At 35.0% G+C, this 24,117-nt stretch overlaps 1 protein-coding gene across 6 annotated transcripts in view; it reads right to left on the bottom strand.

The window, feature by feature from the left end:
* PKHD1 (PKHD1 ciliary IPT domain containing fibrocystin/polyductin) overlaps positions 1-24,117 on the bottom strand; it is a 456,881-nt gene that overhangs the window by 148,785 nt on the left and 283,979 nt on the right. For all 6 annotated transcript variants that reach the window (XR_004285058.1, XM_032340236.1, XM_032340237.1 and 3 more), the window contains 2 exons: positions 9,428-9,541; positions 6,885-6,972 (listed from right to left, as the gene is read on the bottom strand). Coding sequence is in view for 5 of the 6 variants with exons in the window: in XM_032340236.1 (XP_032196127.1) it covers positions 6,885-6,972; positions 9,428-9,541 (202 nt within the window). In the remaining variant the exon portion in view is untranslated. The remainder of the gene's footprint in view (positions 1-6,884; positions 6,973-9,427; positions 9,542-24,117) is intronic.

Here is a 24,117-nt window from a genome sequence, read left to right on the forward strand (position 1 = left end):
TTTGAGAGAGAGAGAGACAATGTGGGAGTGGGAGGGGCAGAGGAAGAAAGAGCAAGAATCTCAAGCAGACTCTGTGTTGAGCTCCAAGACAACATGGTGCTTGATCCCAGAATACTGGGACCATGACTTGAGCTGAAACCAAGAGCCAGACAGTCAACTGCCTACACTACCCAGGTGCCCCAAGGTATATATTTTTCAAAAAGTAACTGGTTGGCTATCTTCAAGTGTTTATTGTTCCAAAAGACTTAGAATTAGTGAATCTGATTTCAAATGCATGTATATGACTTGTTATTAAAGTTGCATTAGATTTGACATCTTTAAAATATTGAGCCTTTCCATTGATATTATGCATCACCATTTATTCTAATCTCCTTTTATGCCTCTTACTAGTATTTTATTTATTTATTTTATTTATTTATTTTATTTCATTTTTTAAAAATTTTATTTACTTATTTATTTGACAGAGAGAGACACAGTGAGAGAGGGAACAGAAGCAGGGGAAGTGAGAGAGGGAGGAGCAGGCTTCCCACTCAGCAGGGAACCCAATGAGGGAATCTATTCCAGGACCCTGGGATCATGACCTGAGCTGAGGTAGCTGCTTAACCGAGTGAGCCACCCAGGCGCCCTTACTAGGGTTTTATAGTTTTGTTTCCATTCCTCCTGTAATTTTTCTTAACTTTATTTTTAGATATTTTAAATTGAAATTTAAAAAGGATATTACATTAAAATATTCAAAAACTAGTAATTTGTGCTATTACTGAATGAATGCAATAATGGTTTTTCAGATGATTCTCTAGTGTCCTGGGACAAAATATATATAATCTACAAAAAACTGACAGTTTGGATTCTCTAATGCATTATTTTTCTTGGCCCAATATATTGGCTAACTTTAATAATAATATTTAATGGTTATTGTAATACACAATAATTTTTAAGGTCAGTTTTTCCATAAAATAGAAAGATGCTTGTTTGAGAAGGATTTTTTTTAAAGATTTTATTTATTTATTTGACAGACAGAGATCACAAGTAGGCAGAGAGGCAGACAGAGAGAGAGAGGGGAAAGCAGGGTCCCCGCTGAGCAGAGAGCCCAATGTGGGGCTCAATCCCAGTACCCTGGGATCATGACCTGAGCTGAAGGCAGAGGTTTAACCCACTGAGCCACCCAGGTATTATTATTTAAAGCAGTGATTCTCAACTAATGGCTAAACCATTCTATTAAGAAACATTGATTTAAAGGAGTATCACTAAAAAATAAAAAATATTTCTGTAGTCTTAATTTACTGTTTAAGAATGCAAGCTTAATTTTATTAAATGTGTTTCTGTTTTATATCAAGTTGATCATGTTCTTAGGCTATATATATTGCTTTGATAATATTATAATAAGGAATTATTTTAAACTGTCCTTCTTTACTTGAATAAATCACACTCAACCATCATTTTTTTCCCTAATATATTACTGGATTTCATTTCATTTCCTAATATATTACTGTTTTATATAGGATTTCATTTTTTTAGCATTATTTTTTTTTATTTTAAAACATTTTTAAAATTTATTTATTTTTTTCAGCGTAACAGTATTCATTGTTTTTGCACAATACCCAGTGCTGCATGCAATCCGTGCCTTCTCTAATACCTACTACCTGGTTCCCCCAACCTCCCACCCCCCTCCCCTTCAAAACACTCAGATTGTTTTTCAGAGTCCATAGTCTCTCATGGTTTACCTCCCCTTCCAATTTCCCTCAACTCCCTTCTCCTCTCCATCTCCTCTTGTCCTCCATGCTATTTGTTATGCTCCACAAATAAGTGAAACCATATGATAATTGACTCTCTCTGCTTGACTTATTTCACTCAGCATAATCTCGTCCAGTCCCATCCATGTTGCTACAAAAGTTGGGTATTCATCCTTTCTGATGGAGGCATAATACTCCATAGTGTATATGGACCACATCTTCTTTATCCATTCGTCCCTTGAAGGTCATCTTGGTTCTTTCCACAGTTTGGCGACCATGGCCATTGCTGCTATAAACATTGGGGTACATATATTCTCCTGAAGCTGTTTCAAAAAATTGAAGCAGAAGGAAAATTTCCAGACTCTTTCTATGAAGCCAGCATTACCCTGATCCCCAAACCAGGCAAAGACCCTACCAAAAGGAGAATTTCAGATCAATATCACTGATGAATATGGATGCTAAGATTCTCAACAAGATCCTAGCAAACAGGACCCAACAGCACATTAAAAAGATTATCCACCATGACCAGGTGGGATTCATCCCTGGGCTACAAGGATGGTTCAACATTCGCAAATCAAACAATGTGATAGAACAAATTGATAAGAGAAGAGAGAAGAACCACATGGTCCTCTCAATTGATGCAGAAAAAGCATTTGACAAAATCCAGCATCGCTTCCTGATTAAAACGCTTCAAAGTATAGGGATAGAGGGAACATTCCTGAACTTCATCAAATCTATCTATGAAAGACCCACAGCAAATATCATCCTCAATGGGAAAAAGCTTGCAGCCTTCCCATTGAGATCAGGAACACGACAAGGATGCCCACTCTCACCACCCTTGTTCAACATAGTATTAGAAGTCCTAGCAACAGCAATCAGACAACAAAGAGAAATAAAAGGTATCAAAATTGGCGGTGAAGAAGTCAAACTCTCTCTCTTCGCAGATGACATGATTCTTTACATGGAAAACCCAAAAGACTCCACCCCCAAACTACTAGAACTCATACAACAATTCAGCAACGTGGCAGGATACAAAGTCAATGTACAGAAAGCAGTGGCTTTCTTATGCACTAACAATGAAAATACAGAAAGGGAAATTAGAGAATTGATTCCATATACTATAGCACCAAGAACCATAAGATACTTGGGAATAAACCTAACCAAAGAGGTAAAGGATCTGTACTCGAGGAACTACACAACACTCATGAAAGAAATTGAAGAAGACACAAAAAGATGAAAGACCATTCCTTGCTCTTGGATCGGAAGAATAAACATTGTTAAAATGTCTATACTGCCTAGAGAAATCTATACTTTTAATGTCATTCCGATCAAAATTCCACCAGTATTTTTCAAAGAGCTGGAGCAAATAATCCAAAAATTTGTATGGAATCAGAAGAGACCCCGAATCGCTAAGGAAATGTTGAAAAACAAAAATAAAACTGGGGGCATCACATTACCTGATTTCAAGCTTTACTACAAAGCTGTGATCACCAAGACAGCATGGTACTGGCATAAAAACACATAGACCAGTGGAACAGAGTAGAGAGCCCAGATATGGACCCTCTACTCTATGGTCAAATAATCTTCGACAAAACAGGAAAACATATACAGTGGATAAAAGACAGTCCCTTCAATAAATGGTGCTGGGAAAACTGGACAGCTATATGTAGAAGAATGAAACTCAACCATTCTCTTACACTGTACACAAAGATAAACTCGAAATGTATAAAAGACCTAAACGTGAGGCAGGAATCCTTTTTTTTTTTTGCATTTTATTTACACTTAGATGTTGCCCCAGGTTTTCTTTTTTTGAATTACCTTTAGCAGCTGTTTTCGAAAATTATTTTATGAAAATAAATAAAAAGTATTTTATGCTTGTTTCCTAAAATTAATTGAAAAATTCCCCATATTTTCTTATGCTATGGAACATATTATACAACATAAAAAGTGTTAGATATTTGAATGACTGAAAGAATATGCCATCAATTTATTTAAACCAAATGTATTCTTGGGAACAAATCTTTGATAACTGTATGTCTTTTGCTATTATTGGTTCTTTCAGTTATATTCTTCTCTAACCAATTATGATAATTTATATTCTTACATATAATTTATTTTTTAGACTTCAGAACGGTACTCTATAGACCTATACAGTTTATTATACTTCTAATCTCTTTGTTATCTGTTATATTTGAATTCTCATTTCTTAGTTTACATATTATTTTCCTTGTATAATTAATGTCATTAAAGATTAAACCATTATCTCAAAAAAATTTCAAGTCTACTAATTTCTTCTTTTCTAATTCACCAATTTCTCCTTTTATCTTACACAAATTAATTTCATTAGACTTATGGTTATCTTGTTTCTGGTTTCTCACATTGACAGCTCAGTTTGTTTATTTTTGTATTTTATTATTTGACAATGAAAGCATTTAATGTGATTGCATGTTGGCCACAACTCATGCAATTTATTACTATTTTGCTAGCATCCTACTGCTGGAGTTTCCATCTCCTCTCTGATACAAAAGTTATTTAGAAGGTTTGTTTTTTTCTTTTCAGCTCTTCTATCTTGTATTTTCCTCAAGTAAAAAAAAGTTGTAATCACATGTTGATTTCTTACCCATTCTTTTCCTATGTGTGGTCATTTTTAACGATCATATTTTCTTCATTTTTTATTTTATTATTTTTATTTTTTATTATGTTCAATTAGCCAACATAGAGTACATCATTACTTTTTGATACAGTGTTCAACAATTCATTAGCTGTGTGTTTTCTTTTTATAACTGGAAAATTTATTCTTATTTTCTTACTTCTATTGCCTATACCTTTTTTTGTTGCTTTAATTCTCTTACTATTTAACTTTCTTCTCCTTTTGTATTTTACTATTTATTTTATGGTTTCTTTCATTCTTTCTCTCTGGTGATTTGGAAGTAAATACCCTATTTTAAATTCTGCTAGAACAAACCGATTCATCTTTGCTTCATATGCCAGTCATGTCCCATTATCAGTTTCCTATGGCCACGGTCCCAGGTTGTAAACCCAGAATTTTATCTGAGAATAATGATCTGTGATGGTTAGTTTATGTGTTAACTTGGCTAAGCTGTAGGGCCCAGTTATTCTATCAAACACTAATGTACATGTTTCTTCGAAGGTATTCTGTAAATGTTGTTAATATCTACAAGGAATTGACCTTAAGTAAAGATTACCCTCAATAATGTGGATGTGCTTCAGCAATCATTTGGAAGGCCTTAAAAGCAAAACTGAAATTTACCTGAAGAAGCAATTCTGTCTTGAGACAAGGTTCAAGACTTTACAGTCCACCAACCTGCCCTATAAATTTCTCACTTTCCTGCCTAAGAATATAAGCCAATTCCCTGAAATACATCTCTTTATATATACTACTATATATACACTATATATTATACATATACACACACATAACCTATGGGTTGTATGTATTAATATAAATAGAACCCTAACTGATACATTAACTTTTCAAATTCTATGTAGTTTCTTTTATAAAATTAGACTTTGTTTTATTTTAATAGTCATATTTACAACATTTTATTTAACTTATTCCAGTGCTTATCTTTAAAATAGTTACTTTATATACCTTTACAGTATTCCTAAACTTTATTCATAAATTTTAAATCAGTTTAAGCTCTTTATCAGAATACATTTTTGCATTTTTTCAGTTCTTACAAAGCAAAAGATATCTATATCTATATCTAGATATAGATACAGATACACACACACACTTTTTTGCCTTCACATGTAAACATCAATTTTAGCAGGGTGTCCAATTCTTTGATTGAAACCACTAAACATGTATATATTTTTCATCACTAAACATATATATATTTTTTCCTAAATGTGTATGTATTTTACACCATGTTCTTCCTATATTTAATAGTGTAGAGAATTCTAAGGTTAAGAAGCTTTATGTAACCTTCTGTTTTTTATTTTGTTCACTGCTTTTTCTTGTACTGTGAGGATATATAGTGATCATTATTCTTGGTGTTGATCACTTCAAATTAAATGTAAGTACTCTCAGCTTTATTATGTGTATTTTAGGTGGACTTTCCATTATTCTTTCTTTTGTAATTACTGGACTCTTATTAAAAATAAGCAATTAGGGACACCTGGGTGGCTCAGTGGATTAGGCCACTGCCTTCGGTTTAGGTCATGATCCTGGGGTCCTAGGATCAAGTACCACATTGGGCTCCCTACTCAGCGAGGAGCCTGCCTCTCTCTCCACCTCTGCCTGCCTCTCTGCCTGTTGTGTGCTCTCTCTTTCTGATAAATAAATAAATAAATAAAATCTTTTTAAAAAATAAAATAAAATAAATAAAAATGAGAAATTAGTTATATGTGCATTACATTTTCTCTTTTCTATTTCTAATACCTTCTCTTATATGATTTTTATCTCCTGATCTTGTCTTCCATGTTCAGGTAGATTCCATCAGTTAGCTCCTCATGGTGCCTGTTGACTTTGAGGCACTGGCATTCTCATTCTACTACCCCCAGTGTAGTACTGAATTCTGTTATTGCATTTTAAATTCCATAAGATTCTTCACATGCTTCATCTCCTATTTTATTTCTACCTCCTTGTCAGCTATCATCTCAACTCAGATGATTATGATATTGCTTTACATTTCATTTATTATATCACAGAATTCATATTTTTAAATATTTACTGATAGCAGTGAACATGTATTATCTAAACTTTCCTTGTTATATAAACTATAGACTCTTCTGCCTGTGGTTTGTTTTGTTCTTTTTCTATTATGTTACAGAGGTTTTTTAGAATCCTTTCTAGTCCCTTATTTTACCATTTATTCATCCTTGAGCTTTGAGTCTTTTTTTTTTTTAAGATTTTATTTATTTATTTGACAGAGAGAAATCACAAGTAGATGGAGAGGCAGGCAGAGAGAGAGAGAGAGGGAAGCAGGCTCCCCGTCGAGCAGGGAGCCCGATGCGGGACTCGATCCCAGGACCCCGAGATCATGACCCAAGCCGAAGGCAGCGGCTCAACCCACTGAGCCACCCAGGCGCCCCCCCCCAATCTAAAATTTAATTTCATGTTATAACAAAACCCAAAGCACCAGCAAACTAAACAAGCTAACACATCCTTAACTTACTCTCATTTCTTACCTCTCATTGCCTGAGGCAATGTCAGCTGCCAGACGGGTCCAGGATTTCTTAGGACAAGCCCCATGAAGCTGAACTTTCCCATATATTCCTGAAAGGAAAAGGAGCATCAGTTGGATAAGAAATTTTCAGAGGAATTAAGGCCATCTAAGTAAAACTCACTAGAGAGCTTATTGTACAATATCTGTAATATGGAAACTATATATCAAGCTGTCCACCTTATCAAAGAATACTTTTCTCTATTTTCAGCAGGGTGAATATATATCACATGGTTATGGAACTTACTCTTGTTCTCTCCAAAGCTATAAAGAAATGAATACTACACCACATCTAGTAATCCAAAAGTTGGGAAATAGACCATTCCAATGACTAACTAGTTAAATTCTACCATTAAGTGACTCTAAACCATTTGTAATTCTGTTGGAAGTTAGCTGGTTTTGATATTTTATGTTATAGCCTTCATTTTCCAAAAGGCAAGGGTAATTTTATTCCCTGAGGAAAGAGATTTGGTGCTATTAGCTTTGTTTTCAGTGGTTGGACCTCATATTTTTTTGTATTACAGATATCAAAGGAGAGATCTCTAGCTCCTTTGTTTCCAAATATAATTTATTTCAGACTCATAAATTAAAGTCGTACCAGGGACATGCTTGATGCAGTCCAGTTTTATTCCTTCAGGTCTTTCCTCTTACATGTTTTATTGCCATTTAAAATCACATGAAGCACAATTCCTCATATTCCAGTGGTCTCAAAATGTTTTGAGCAAGAACCCAAATTATGATCATGCACCCCTAATGCATGTGTATCTATTTATTTTTAGAAAAACATACATACATATGAATATGTTCACATATGTTTGAATAGGGATCTAATATTTTCTTCCTGAACCCAGATGTATTGTCTGCATACCCCTGGATTGGCACATACCAGTTTTGCATATCACTAATCTTGATATCTAAAGCCTTTGCAATTTTTAGCAGAAAACATGTGAACAGAAGAACCGAACGCCACCCATAAGGTACAAATACTATGCCTTGGGTTTTAATCCAATGTGAACAACAACAAAAAATTCTTAATCAATAGGAATCTAACCAACTGTTTATGTTACTACCTATATTTTTCCATATTTTAATTCAGAGAAAAGTCATAGAACTTAAATTTGGATCAATGGAAATGTAAGAAATATTCTCACTTTCCAGACATGTACTGGAATAATCAATCTTTCATAATAATAGTCATATAGATATGACTATTACATATATATATGTTTCATATGATATCATCATCATCATCTTAGAAGAATTTCATCTTCTTTACTACTGGCTAAATAAAATAGGAAGGGGAAGAATGTGAGATAATGTAAAGAAATTTCCAACAACAAATATTTTAGCAAAAACCAGATAGTTTCCTTAAATTTGGGTTATGCAGGAAATTCAACTGACCAGACAAGTAGATTTCTTGATCATTTCCAATCATCAAAGACCTCCTGTAAAATTATACTGTTCAGTTGTTTCCAGATAATAATACTTAAAGAAGTGAAGATCTGTCATTTACTTACAATGTCACAAAATTTCAAGCATGCAGTGAAATAAATGTGTCATTCTTTATTCGATTTACTATCAGAGAAAATTTTAAAAACACTGGCTTGGCCAGTTGGAGTAGAAGATTAAGACAGGCACCCTCGCATACTCCTAAAATAAAGTTTAATCCAACATTGTGCTGCATAAAACAATGTGGATACCACAAGTGAAAATAAACGAAATGTTCCTGTTCTCTATTTAGTTTGTCAACTTGAAAAAAGTAAAAATATTCTTGAACCTCATATTCTTAGAAAGAAAAAAGCATGGATGAAAAATCCTCTGGAAACAATAAAGCCTTGTCCAACTACAGTATTATCTGGTAATGGGTATACATTATGAAACTATGTTATCAACCTTCACACTATCCCAACATGATTGCTTCTATTTTACTGGGTTGCTGAGCTCTTAGAAAATTAGTAATGCCATAGAGAGAAAGTGAGAAAATGCTAGAATAAACAACCTCTTATCCCTATCCCTTAAAATGGAGTTAGTGAGGCTCTCACATCCTGGTTGTGCAAGGCTGGTCCCAGATTCTGTGCTCCTGCATAGGTTAATTTTAAAAGAGGATTTGGTGCTGTGACAGTAGTGAGGAAACTCTCAACACTAAATGTTTCTTTGTAATCTATAGATCTATCGATTTAAAAATATCTTACAAACCACCTAGCATTTACAGTTGATAACAGACCCTTAGTCCAGGCTTCAGCATCTGACCAATCTGGATATAAATCTAAGCTCTGACATATAAAACAGTGTGGCCTTCTGCATATTGTTCGTCTTCCCTGAGTCTTATTTTTGACAACTATGAAATGGACACTGGACACTGTTACAGGAGACCTGGTAAGTGAAATAATAAATATAAATTATCTAGAAGAGTGTCTGGAATTTAGTAGATGTTCTATGGATGATACTTCGATATCAGAAACACACATTTCATTTCATTTTTAATAAAAAACTATATTATACTCTTACCAATTGTTCCTGGATCAATAAGAATTCCATTGAAACGGTCACAAGAAACTCCCTCTGATGCTCTAAGGAGAATCAGAAGCTTCTGTTCTTTTTCTAAGGGATTTTCCAAAGTACCTGTTTATAAAGAAAAGTATATTGTTTACATTAATTTGACATTATAAGAGAGAGGAGGAAATTGTGATGTAATTTAGAGAATGCAAAGTAGATGCTATCATCTAGGCTACATGGACAAGAGCCAATGGTCAATAGATGAAATAAGGGACGGGAAGAAAATGGGATAAAGTAAACTTCTCAGAGTTCGACTGGATTATTGCTCAGCAAATATTCACTGTTCTTTCTCCATTAGGGGAGGGTATACATTCCCGACTTACTAAAATTTAGCCTGGTCATGTGACTTGTTTTGGCCAATGAAATTTGAGTAGAAGTGATAGTAATACAAGTTCTGAGTTGATGCTTTCAAATACTTTGACAGTTTTCCCCAGGTCATTTGCAATTATGTTCCCTGTCATGAAAGGAGAAGTCCTTAAATAATACCTAGTGCCTGAATGAAGAGATGTAGGTAGCACACCTAAATAAAACATGTAAGCTGGAACTGATGCTAGCGTAAATATTTGTGGTTGTAAGCCACTGAGATTTGGGAGGTATTTGATACACACTATTACAGCAAAACCTGGCTGATAAACCATCGGTGGCTGGATCTCCAAATTGCTTTACATGTATTTTTGCATTTAATCCTCACAGCACACCTGAGAAGTAAGCCTGATTCTTATCTCAGTTTTAAATATCCATACATAACAAAGCTTAGAGGTTAATGGACTTGTCCAAATTTCTCCAGCTAGTATGGAAGAGTCTGAATTTGAACAATGGTGAATTTGAACAATTTATGCCAAGCGATTCATTAAATAAGTACTAGGTTCTTTTCTAAGCCTAAATTATTTTAGCAGCATAAGGAGACAATCCATTCAGGCTATGAAGGTCAGCATTACTTTTGACTTCTGACTTCATTCCACTGATGCAAACAGAGGAGTTTGGTGACTTTTACAGCATGCAAATTGTTTGGGGAATTCTGCTGCGAAGTGTACGTATCGACCTAACAAAGGGGTTATTTTCAGCAGAACATACATCTTAAGATACAGAAAGTATTACAAAAACTTCGTTTCTCAAGAAGCTACTACTGCAAAGATAGTTCCCAAATTATACACTGGCTCAAACAGGTTGAAAAAGAACATCTGTTAGCAAACAAGAATTTTCCAGTTTGGAAATTCTTGAAAACATAACCAAAGCTGTGGTTGCCAAATACAGCACAGAATCATGGGCAAACTGAAAATTGCCTGGTTGTCATTTTGGTTAATTGGTCTTTCAAGGGGCATAAAATCATTCTCCTTGGCTGGCATTTATATATATATATATGTATATATATACATATATATAATATATAACATAAACATATGTATATATGTTTATGTTTACACACACACACACACACACACACACACACACACATGCATACACCTGGTCAACCAAAAGCTTCCCATGTGTGTTGTGAGTTTGCAGCTTGCTACATCTTTACAGTCTAGCCTTCATAGCCATTAGTCCACAAGGCCATGTTGAATGTAAGCCTCAGAGAGGTAAGGAAATCTGCCTTGAGCCATACAGCAGGTCAGGGGACAAGGATCAGCCCCACAGCCCGTGTATTCCCAACAGACTGCTGAAGTCCGCTGCTACTCCACGTGGGCAATGGCAATCCTCAGCTGAATGACTAATGTATCCTCTTGTCCCAAACAAAGATGTGTTAGAGCAGAAAGAAGGAAAGCAGGGGAGGAGGAGAATGTTAAGAAAAATGTGTGTGGTGTAGCTCTTATCTGGCAGCTTTAAGTCTGTCCAGTAAGCCGTTTTCCAACTGTGATTTCATTTATTTCACGGAGGGTAGTTTAGATTCTTGGGGGGGGAAATGGCCTAGCACTAAACAGATACCAGAGAGAAAAAAGTAGGACAGTTTTTGCCCTAGAGAAATGTATGCAGAGTCCCACAAAGAGAGTTCAGCATTCCTCTAAAATCTGAGATTAAATCAATTATGCAACCCCAAACTGCAGCACATGTGAGCTTTTGCAGAAAGTCTGAGCTAAATTAGTCTCTGGCGTGATATTTTGGTATCTGAAATGACCAGAGTTTGAATTTTTTTTTTTTTTATGGTGATGTGGGGGAAGGGAACGGTAGAGGATAGGGACTGAGTAGAAAGAAGACCAGAATGACCTAAAAGGGGGGAAAATGTGCTGTTTTCACATTAAAATGCATCACCTCTTGAATCTGTTAGAGATGGTGGATGGGAAGCTTTAAAGGTCAGGCTCCTCTTTTAGTCTCAAATCTGCAATCAAAAAGAGATGAGGATTCTCACCAGCTTGGGCTTTAACATCTACATGACCCTAAATGACAGTGGCCACTTCTGAGAGAAAGCTCTCAAGATAAGGCAATTCCTCTCTGGGTTTCCTTTTTCCAACTACTTCAAGCTGCTCTGAACTGTAGCAAAAGGCATTTTCCAACCCGGATTAATTTAGATACCAGTGATGGAGGGAAATGGTTGCTGCTGCACTGCAGACATGCCGGGCGTTTTGGCATACGTGAACTCATCTCATCGAGTTCTTCCAACCTCTGATGGATTATTGTTGAGGTTCCCATGGGGGAACTGAGACAGAGAGGTTAGTCAACTTGTCAGAAATTACACAGCTAACAAGTGCTGAGCCTCGGCTTAGACTTAATAGGTACCCTCCTAGGACATTTAGACATAGGGGAACAGGAAAGATGGGAAGGGAGGTTGCCATTACTTAGTGTGATGGTGGGCAATGGAGGGGAAACAGAATCTATTCCAGGTGCTGAAATCATCTTGGGAGATGGAAGAAAATAAGTTCTGGTATATGAAAGAGAACTGCTATAATGATTTGAGGAATACGGTACAAATGGATTCCATGAACCTCAAAGGTAAGGAAAAGGGAAAAGAACATTACATTATTTTATTAGCTAAAGCTCTTTGATGGAATCAAGTATAAACCTAGTTTACACTTAAGCCCACGCTCTCAGCATGACTCCCCACACCTTGTAACTAAGCCAACACACACTGAATTATTTACCATTCCTTCCACACTCTCCCCTCTGCACGTGAGAGTCCCCAGGCTTCAATATCTCCACCATTGTCCTGTCTAACTCCTAATCATCCCTCAAACTTGGCTCCACTGTTATTTATTTCTAACAGCTTTCTATGATTTTGAATTAGATACTCTCTTTTGTGCATAAAAATGTCCACACCCATTGCTGCAGTAATTCTTCCCCAAGTGCTTGTCCTAAAGAAATAGTTTCCTTGACATGCTCAAAAGCTGAGTCACCTAAGTCCCTAAACAAGCCCAAAGCCAGTTCTGATGCCACCTCTTTGGGGATCCTCATTTGTCAGCTAAGACTAGGTTAAGTGGCCCCCTATGGGATGTCACAACATAACATGGCTTGTCTCTGTACTTCTAAACTATGCCCTAAGTGCCTTCCCCCAATGGCCTTCTGTTTATAGTGAGTGAATCGAGAGAAAGGACTGTGTATTGACAAGAGGATTCACTTATATTTTATCATAGAAATGGTGAACCAGTTATTTTTACCAATCTTCTTCCTTGCAGAAAACAATTAGAAATAAAGAGAAATACTCCAGAGTAAAAAAAAAAAAAAAAAAAAAGACCCATTTCACCCACATTGGAATAATCCTAAGTACCTAGGTGCCTAGTATCATTGCTGCAGAGTAAATAAAGCAAAAATTAACAGAATCATAAGGAAACTAGATATAATAGCAGTGGAAAGTGAAACAAACATAACAACTCACCGAATAAACAAAAAGCAGTGGGCATACAGCAGTTTTGAATAATATGATTGGCAAATCTCACCTAATAGAGATGAAAAACTGAACCCACGAAGAATATGTCTCATCTTCGGACATGCACAAGAGAGTCACAAATACTGATCCTATGGTGACCGTAAAGCAAGTTTAACAAATTTAAAAGGACTGGAATCATATAGCATGTGCTTGCTGACCACAGTACAATCAAAATATGCAATTCTTATCGATAAAGGTTTATAAAATGATCTACATTGAAATAAAGACTTCCAATTTATCTAGAAATACCATTAAGAGAGTGAAGAAGCAAGCCACAGAGTGGGCCAAAACATTTGCAATAATATAACCAACAGAAGGTATTTTCTACAATATATAAATGACATCAATAAATCAATATGAAACAGATAATGCACAATTTTAAAAAGGGCAAAAGAATATTTTTTCACAAAATAAGATCTCAAATAGACAATAAAAAATTTTAAAGTGCTCAGTCACATTAGAAATGAGAGAAATGCCAATTAAACAATAATGAGATCCCATGACATACCCAGTATAACGGACTTCTATTTAATTTAGCTGTGTATTTTTTATCTCATAAACTTTCCTGAATATGCACATCATATTTCACAGTAAGTAAAACTTTATTTATTATTATGTTTCAAGGACACTCATCAATAAGTATTTGTTGATCAAGAGAATAGAAACTGACCAAATTATATTTGTTTTACTGCTTCTCCATCCCATTATTTTATTTACAGCTTTATTGAGATACAACTGATATGCAAAAAAACTGCATGTATTTAATGTATACTGACTAAAATTTTAGACATATCTTTTTCAGATCCTTTTCATTGAATCCAAAGCAACAAACTGTTTCTAAATAATTTGTATTTCTATCCAAGTAAATGAAACTCCATAAAATACCATGATGGCACATGAAAGATAGGTTAAGAAATTACCACCCAAAATCAATTCTGCACATTTTCTTTTCTCCTCTGAAGTAGGTTATATGGTGATGACTTTGGAAGTTGAGCTTCTAACTGGAGCACAACTATTTTTCTCATGTCTTGCTATAGCTATTTTCTTCAGAGAAGAGCCTCTAGAACATTCTTACTATCAAACCCAACTGACAAATAGTGCTAAACCAATTAAATTGTGAAGTAGATTTTATTATGAATTAGCTTTTAATTTCTAGTGTCAATTTGACCCACCTATCCCTAAAACACTCCTCCCCCATAAAATCAAACCTGGGTGAAAAAAAACAAAAAATTAAAAATTAAAACAAAAACAAAACGCAGGAGAGAGGGGTTTTCAGTCCAAGGAGATAATGAATAATCATAACTAACTAGTAGGCACAATCAAATGAGAATCTCTAACTCCTGTGAGAGTGATTGTATTCAGGCTGATAAATTATTGTCATTGAGGCCTGTCATTTTATCAAAGTATGATAGAAAAGTTAATATATAACTTATTCATTCACATACTGGCAAAATGTATAAAAACCCTTAAAACTTTATAAACGAGGGTGGGCTTATTCACTTCTGTAAGCCTTGGTTTTTGCGACTAGAAAATGGGCTTACATGTACTGAGAGTTAAAAGATGTATTACATGTTAATGATACATGGCCCAGTGTCTACATATAATAGAAAATGTTTGAAGCACTTTTAAAAAGGTTGGCTCCTAGTAGTAATAATAGTAAAAAATAGTAGTAGTAACAATGGGGAAATGACACATTTTAAAATTAACATTTAAACTTAGAAATTAAGAAAAAGAAGGCAAGCCCTCCCCAGTTAGAAATGTTCTGTTTCTAAAGTGCTAGAAAGTAGACATTTTAATGGTTAAAAATATTAGGTGGTTACTTATTTGAATGTCCAGCCCAAGGAACTGTAGCAAATACAATTAAATTTATCTTAAACTCAAATATTCTGGTAATAGATTGCTAAACAAGAAAACAAGTTACTCATTCATTCAGTCACCTGTGTGCCTAAAATAATTTGTTTTTCATGTAAAAATAATTAAATAGGGGCACCTGGGTGGCTCAGTGGTTTAAGCCTTTGCCTTTGGCTCAGGTCCTGATCCTAGGGTCCTGAAATCAAGCCCCGAAGCAGGCTCTCCTCTCAGCAGGGACCCTACTTCTCCCTCTCTCTCTGCCTGCCTCTTTAACTACTTGTGATCTCTCTCTCTCTCTCTCTGTCAAATAAATAAATAAAATCTTAAAATTAATTAATTAATTAATACTTAAGGGTTATTTTATTATATAATTCACTATTTAAATCATTTAAAAATAACAATTTTATAAGACATTTTATATTATTATAACAGAAGTTCAAAAATCCAAAATATAGTTTGGGAACATTGACTTAGAAAATATTAAAATATTAAAGGAAGGTGGCTACTGTTTAGTAGAAACTGGTAGCCTGACAAAACAAAAGAATCATTTCTTGTGTTAGTGTTTTACTTTAAAATACATATATATTTAAATATAAAGTGATGTTTATCTGTCAGAGAACTAATATCCATCTGAAATAAAGAGATATTTTGGTGCTTAATTCATTTTGAGATACGTATTAAACATTGATGGTCAGTTTGCTTCAAGACTCACAGAAATGGAGTTTAATGTTTTCCTGAAACTGTAGAGAACAAAGCTTTTATGCTTTTGTCCTTTTAGTTAAATAAGTACAATATTTAAAAGAACATCCCTTTTGTGCCACTTTTTTATTTCATCAGCTAACACATAGTTTAACTAGAGAACTGCCACTAAGCAGAAACTGATTTGTTGACTGATGATTCATATTAGCTAATGTATAAATGATCTATTGTGCAGACATCTATGTATACTTGTAACCATATTTACACATTAAATGTGTTCATTTTTTTATGATTTTCTAACCATAGTTAAGCTTGAAGGAGGATATATATTTTTTTAATTTAATATATTATTTTTAAACATCACTACAAGATTCTCTCTGGCTACCCAATGAGTCTAACTACTGGGTATTGTGGCTTTAGGCTAGAGGATATGTTTTAATCTACACTTTTCTCTGGTTTGTCTCCTTTTTATTACTTAATCATCCAATGAGCCTTACAGAACTGTCAGTTTGGAAGGCAATAAACTGTGTATGGATTTTTCTTCTTTAGGATTGAGAAAGCCCCAATCATGGAAGCAATGAAAGAAACTTCCATACACCTAGTACTTCATTTCCTGACAATCAAAGTCATGTGCTAATGATGACCTTAGGCTCCTGGCTACAAATGTGAGACAGGGCTGACAAATACCCATCACTAGCTCTGCAAAACAATATGTGACAACTTTTAGGATAAAAACCCTGTTCTTAGCATAATTACTGAGCAACTAGGCAGCATGTCATGTGACCTGGTTGTGACAGGCCAAACAAACAATGAACTGCCATGTCCTCAGGGAAATTGATGTACAGGGCATGTCCTTGCTTACCTAGGGATCAAGGAGGGTTCTATTAACTTTTAAAGACACTAATTATTACTGGTAATCCCTCTCTGAAATCCACCTACAAACTGTCAGAACAGAGGTGTCCATTTGCAATTTGAGAACCATGAAATTAAAATACTCTCTCCTGGGGTACCTAGGTAGCTCAGTTGATTAAACATCTGACTCTAGGTTTGTGCTCAGGTCAGAGTCTCAGGGTCATGTAATTGAGCGCCATGTTGGGCTCTGTACTGGGCGTGAAGTCTGCTTAAAATTTTCTCTCTGTCCCTTTCCATTCTGGCACTCTTTCTCTATAAATAAATAAATAAATAAGCAAGTGAGCAAATTTCTCCATTGAGTTGAACATTTGGATGAATAACGTTAACATTATTGATATCTAAAATAACAAAGACCACATTTTAAGGCATAAGAATGATGTCTCCTCTAAGAAGAGACACTGATGAAAAAGATGAGTTCAAACAGCTATTCAAGGTCAAAGAAATAAAAAATTTAAAACAATCAGGAAACCAATGTTTATTAAACAGGCTTTGAGTTGGGCATTTTTGTGAGTTTTCTTCTCCTAAACTGACTAAAAATAGAAAATACTTTGAATTGGCAAAGAATCATCAACTTTTCCAACATGTCTCACCACTATTTTATACCTTTCATTCAGGGCAAAACCATTGCAGTCATTTCCAAATTAACACTATAATTCCTTCCTTACAGATGTAGACATTTAAGTCTAGGGATACTGAATATGTTACAAGAAAAAGACATTGAGCTGAAAGACAGATATATCCATCCATTTATGTATACACTAATCAGTCACACAGCACAGTATCAGAAGCCTACTACGCACTAGGTACATAGGTTACGAAATGTCTGAAGAATCCTATTATCTAAAACACAGAAGGAATTCATGAAAATATACCATTTCATAAAAACAAAATGAATGTAATAATAAAAATATGGATTATTGAATGGATCAGAAAAAAAGACAGTGAAACCTAGTGAATGGAGTGAGGAAGTACTCACAGTAAAGATAGTCCCTTGGCACTGGCTTCTAGTCTGAGTATTTGAGGTACCTAAAATAGCCTCTGATCCTGGTCCTGGTCTTTATCAGCTAGGAGTCCTGGAAACAAATCATTAATCCCTCTGGAGCTCAATTTTCTTATCCAGGCAATGAGACAGATGATTCACAAAATCACTGAAGTCTGTGATATTACTGTTATAAATCTACTATTAAAGAATTTTCCAGAAGTTATGAAACAAGTTGCTTAACTAGAATTATAATACAGGTGTCCAGAATTGCCATATTTATGAGAATCTTCAACTAACTTCTGTTTTGTTAAAGTTATACTCATGAGATTATGAAAAAGTAACAACTTTCAGCACAGTTTGGGCTCATTTGTGTCTTTAATACTGTAATAAGCAACATTACATTGCTTAAATCCAGTCTTCTTCATGAAATTCATGTCTACTTCTCAGTGTTCTCCAGCAATTAGGCTGCCATTCTTCTTTACGACTGTGTAAAGCACATTCCTGCTCTGCCTTGGCTCTTTTGCACTAGATCTGCCTTCTGTTTGGAAACCAGCAGTCCAAATCTTTGCAAGTCTAGCTTTTTCTTGTATCTCTAGTTTGAGGTCACAGTGGCTTTTCAGAAAAGCTCTTATTAACTACCTAATCTATGGTGTGCAGATCCAACCTGGACTTGACTTTATTTCATTAAAAAGGAATCTTATCTGTCTTGCTTACTGCTAAGTACTCAAGTCCCAGGAAGAATTTTTGGCACTGAGCTGGCATTCAATGAAAGAGAAAGAAAGGGAAAGAAGCAGGAAGGGGACAGAGACAGGGACAAATCTATAAATAAAACCAGACAGTCATCGTATCAGAGAAATTATTTTCTCTTTAGTATTTACTAATTTGCCACATTTTCTCATCCAAAAGAAAGTTATTCATGAGCACATATAAAGGTTTCATGACATCACTCTTAATGTGGATAACTGTTCATTGTTAAACATGAGATTTAATATGTTCAATTGTACTTAAGATTATATTAAAGCCAAAAAAAATGAAGTTGTTAATAGATAAATAGTATTGAACTCATTAAAAGTTACTGTCTCTCGGGGCGCCTGGGTGACTCAGTGGGTTAGCCCTCTGCCTTCAGCTTGAGTCGTGATCTCAGGGTCCTGGGATAGAGCCCTGCATCAGGCTCTCTGCTTAGCGGGAAGCCTGCTTCCCCTGCCCTCTCCGCCTGCCTCTCTGCCTACTTGTGATCTCTCTCTCTCTGTCAAATAAATAAATAAAATCTTAAAAAAAAAAAAAGTTACTGTCCCTCAAATAATGGACTGAATTTTTTCTTTGTTTCACATGCAAAATAACATTTTGTATCAAAACTATATTAGATACCCATTATTAAAAACAAAACAAAACAAAACAAAAAGCCATAAAATGATGGCTGGTTTCCCTTCTTACTTTCTTTGCTCTCCCCGCTATATCTTATGTTAACGACCACTCTCTCTTTCTTATAAACTCCCTCTTGTGTTTCAAGATATTACTTTTTTATCATTTAATTTTCCTTCTACCTGCACTGCTGTTTCTTTTCTATCCTCCTCCCTGAACTCAGCTTCCCCTACCACTCTTAAAAGGTCAGTGCTCCCCCAAATTTTAGCCACTTACACATTCCATTGAAATCTCATTTTGAGGTATATGCATCTATGTATTCAACAAACAACAAACATAGGCTTCCTATGTGCCTGACACTATTCAAGCACTTTAATAAATGCTCATTCATTTAATTCTCATAAAACTCCATAAAATAAGAACTACTATTCTTCCCATTTTGGAGATAAGGAAACTGAGACAGAGATAGATCCTGTAACTCATCTATAGTCACTCAGCTAACAAATGGTAGAAAGGTAATTCATCCTGGCAGTATCATAGACCCAGATCTCCCAACCTGAAATGTGGGATGTATTCTAAACACCTTCTCCCCTCACATCAAAATTGCCATTAGGTTCTTCATACCCTTAGTATTTCTGCAATTCATTCCTTCTCTTCAATTCCAGTGCCTTAGTTCAATTCCTTTGTTCTCCTGGAACACAATGGCTTCTCACATTTCACTGTGCCCCTTCCAATACACCACCCACTCTTCCAGGAGTGATCTTTCCAAGACCAAATTTAAGTATGACACTTCCCTACCTAAAACTATCCAGTCACTACCCATTCACTGCCTTCACGATAAAATCTAAACTCCTTAACATAATGTATGAAGCCAAGAAGCTTCTCCAGCTACCACAATTCCATAAGTCCTGCAATTCAGACTATTCCTACAACTTCCTGAGGGTATAATGTATTTCCACAAAGATGTGTCTTTTCAGATCTCTTCCTCTATCTTTACACTCCCTCCAGGTTGGAAGATCGGACTCCTCTAATTATGTTTTTACTTGCTTGACCCCACTATTTTACTGAGACATCTCTTGCAAACTAGGATTGGTGACTAATATTTCTGTACATCCAAGTTCTCCCATAGTACTTGGCAAACAATAGGCAATGAGTAAACACATGATGAAGGAAAGAATGGATACACAAATGAAATACTTTAAGCTTATCCCAAGTGTGTTATCAAGTTAATGTGACGATCACTGAATGATGAATGAGATTGAGTTTGGCATTTGTGATGCAGCTATAACCCTCTGAGCAAAGCTTTGATCTTAAACATCCCTTCTAATTCTATAGCATTCTCCCCTTCCACTCTACTTTCTACTCTACTAAAAGTCAGTTGGTACCTTTTGCCAGCACCAGTTGACTTAAAAGCAGAACCACAAAATATAATTCTACAATGTTAGGACTTGGATCGGATGGCATCAGACAGCAGACATACTCTGGCAGTGCTCTGTGCCAAGGTTCACATCTATTAAGTCTGTTTACTAACCAGTCTTATTATTTATTTCATGTTGGTATTTCTTTTAGGGTGTGGTAGAATTAGACAGAAGGGTTGAAAGTCTTCCTTCAGGCACGAGACACATAAAATTGGGCAGATGGGTCCTAGTAATCAACCTTGTCCATGGAACACATGGACAAAGCAGGGAGAAAAATAATACACCATTGTCTACTAATAGATAAAAATAAAGTTGGGAATGGACAAATTTTAAAATAAGATTTGAAATGTATAAATCAAAACTGGAAAGTTTCTGTGTCACTTCCCTTGAAAGATATATTTTTTCAGGCAAAAAGTTTTTATTATAGTGATAAGTGAACACAGAAGCCTAAAAAACAACTTAAAAGTAAAAGACTAATCTTAGCAATAGGTGTCAACCTAAAATACATTTTCTAGTCAAAAGAACAAGGTTCAGTTTTATTAAGTATATATCAGTTAGCTGAATAAGGATTTTATAAACTATTAAATAAATGAACAAATGATATTAATCTGGGAGGAAAAGATCAGAACCTAAAAGGATTTCCCCACTGTGAAAAAACTGATCAAAATGATAAAATAAAGAAATAAATAAAAAGTATCACACTTAGACCCCCTAAAACTCAGGGGAAAACAAAATAATCCTTACACAAGTGTACAATGTAGCGATATCAAATGCAAAGGCAGCACATATAAAAAGAATAGGAATTAGAGTTGACAACATACTTGGCAAGACCAATAGCATGAAGGGTTGGACAGAGAAGTTAGTTTAATGTTTCATCATATTAATAAAAGGATGATATGTATTGAAGTTCATTTCAAACCTCCATTTCAAACTTTGCCTGTCTTTCCTCTACTCAGTTCCCCAGGATGCTGCTGACCTGCACGTACAACATCAAGTTCTTCCTTACTCAGAGCTTCGGTTTAGCCGGATGATAGAACAAGAAAGAGATAAGGTAGAAAAGAAAGTGAGATCAAGGTATTTTTTCCCGTAAGTCTTTCCCTGTACTGAGTCTCAGATACACAGAAGGTCATGGCACTGGCAATCACCTCCACACACACACACACACACCTCCATCTCTAATTCTAGCAATGACTTCCTTTTTTCACTCCTTTAAAGCAAGGGGTAGTAAGGATGTTCTGCTGTTACTAGCCCTTAGGGAAGTCTCCGTGCCATTTGGATTTTTGTGAATATTTCCTTCATTAACATCTCCTCAAATTGTCCAATTCTGTATGGCATCTATTTTTTTCAAGCACCCTGACAGGTAAACTTTCATCAAATACCTATTACATGGCAAGCACGTAAAAAGAACTGTTATATTTAATGGTTTTAACATCCCTCCAAGGAAGTTTCTATTTTGCCATATACTTTACTGATGAATAAATGGATGTGTCCAGAGGGTGATTAGCTTAAGGTCAAACATCAAGTAGGTGACCAAGCTGGATTTGATCCCAAGCCATTCAACTTGGAGCCCATGCTCATCATTATACTCATTTTACTCTGTTCAGAGTAAGTCAGGGTCCACCCAGGAAAAGTTTTTTCCCTCTGGCTTCATACTCTCAGAGGAACTGAACAAAGTGGTGTTTAAAGGTGATGTTAGAGAGTATGAGGATCTCATAACTCTGAGATATGTGAAGTAAGTACAAATTTGTAAAATATTTCTGAAAAGCAATTTAACAGCATGTATCAAGGACCTTAAAACATCCACTTATATGAATAGAGAAGAAATGCAAAAACAACCATAAAGCAAGTAGCAAAATGACAATGAGCACATACCTATCAAGAATAACTATGAATGCAAATGAAATAACTGGTCCAATCAAAAGACATGGAGTGATGGAATGGTTAAAAAAGGAAGACCCAAGTACGCTACCTATAGGAGACTCATTTCAGACCTAAAGACACATGCAGGTCAAAAGTGAAGGGATAGAAAAACATTTACTATGCAAATGGAGATGAAAAAAGCCAGGGTAGCAAAACAGACTTTTAAAAAAGTCTATAACAAGACACAAAGAAGGATACTACATAATCTTAAAGGGAACAATCCAACAAGAAGATGTAACAATTGTAAATATTTATGCACTCAGCATGGAAGCATCCAACTACATAGAGAACTTATTAACAAATACAAAAGAAGTAAGCAACAGTAGTAAAATAGTAGTAGAATTTTACACCCCATTTACATCAATGGATAGATCATCCAAACAACAAATCAAAAAGGAAACAATGGGTTTGAATGACACTTTAAATTCACAGATGGATCTAAGAGATATATTTAAAATATCCTATTCTAAAACTGTAGAATACACATTCTTTTCAAGTGCACATGGAACATTCTCCAGAACAGATCACATATTAGGTCACAAATCAAGCTTCAACAAGTTCAAAAACTGTTAAGTCATACTCTGCATCTTTTTCAACCATATTGCTATGAAACTGGAAATCAACCACAAGAAAAAATCTGGAAAAAGCACAAATACATAAAGGTTGAATAACATTCTATTACTCAATAAATGGACCAACTGAGAAATTGAAAAGGAAATCAAAAAATACATGGAAACAAATGAAAATGAAAGCATAATGGTCCAAAATATTTGGATGCAGCAAAAGCTATTCCAGTAGGGAAGTTTATAGCAATACAGACCTATCTCAAGAAGCAAGAAAAATCTTAAATAAACAACTTAGTCTTACACCTAAAAGGAACTAAAAAGATGAAAAAACAGAACACAAAACCAGTAGGAGGAAGGATATAATAAAGATTAGAGCAGCAATTAACAAAACAGAAACTTAAAAAAAAAGATAAAGCAGATCAATGAAACCAGGAGTTGGTTCTCTGAAAAGATCAACAAAATTGATAAGACTTTAAGCAGACTCTTCAAAAAAGAGAATGACTCAAATAAACAAAATCAGAAATTAAAGTGGAGACATAACAACCATGATAGAAGTACAAAGTAAAATAAGAGACTATTAGGAAAAACTGTAATTCTACTATATGCCAAAAAGTTGGACACACTAGAAGAAATGGATCAATTCCTAGGAAATATAACCTCCCAAAACTGAATGAGGAAGAAGTAGAAAATTTGAACATATCAATTACCAACAATGAAATTGAAAAAGTCATCAAAAAAATCCTAACAAGCTAAAGTCCGGACTAGATGGCTTCACAGGTAGATCAAACATTTAAAGAGTAGATACCTATTCTTTTCAAACTATTCTGAAACAATAGAAGACAAAGGAAAGCTTCCAAATTTATTCTAAGAGGTCAGCATTACCCTGATACTAAAATCAGATAAAAGTACTACAGAAAAAGAGACTACAGGCCACTATCTCTGATGAACAGTGATGCAAAAATCCTCAACAAAATATTAGCAAACTGAATACAGCCAAAAAAAAAAAAAAAAAAAGAAAAGAAAGAAAGAAAATCATTCATCATCATCCACTGGGATTTATTCCTGGGATGCAA

This window comes from Mustela erminea, chromosome 4, assembly GCF_009829155.1.
Source record: "Mustela erminea isolate mMusErm1 chromosome 4, mMusErm1.Pri, whole genome shotgun sequence".
Classification (NCBI taxonomy): domain Eukaryota; kingdom Metazoa; phylum Chordata; class Mammalia; order Carnivora; family Mustelidae; genus Mustela; species Mustela erminea.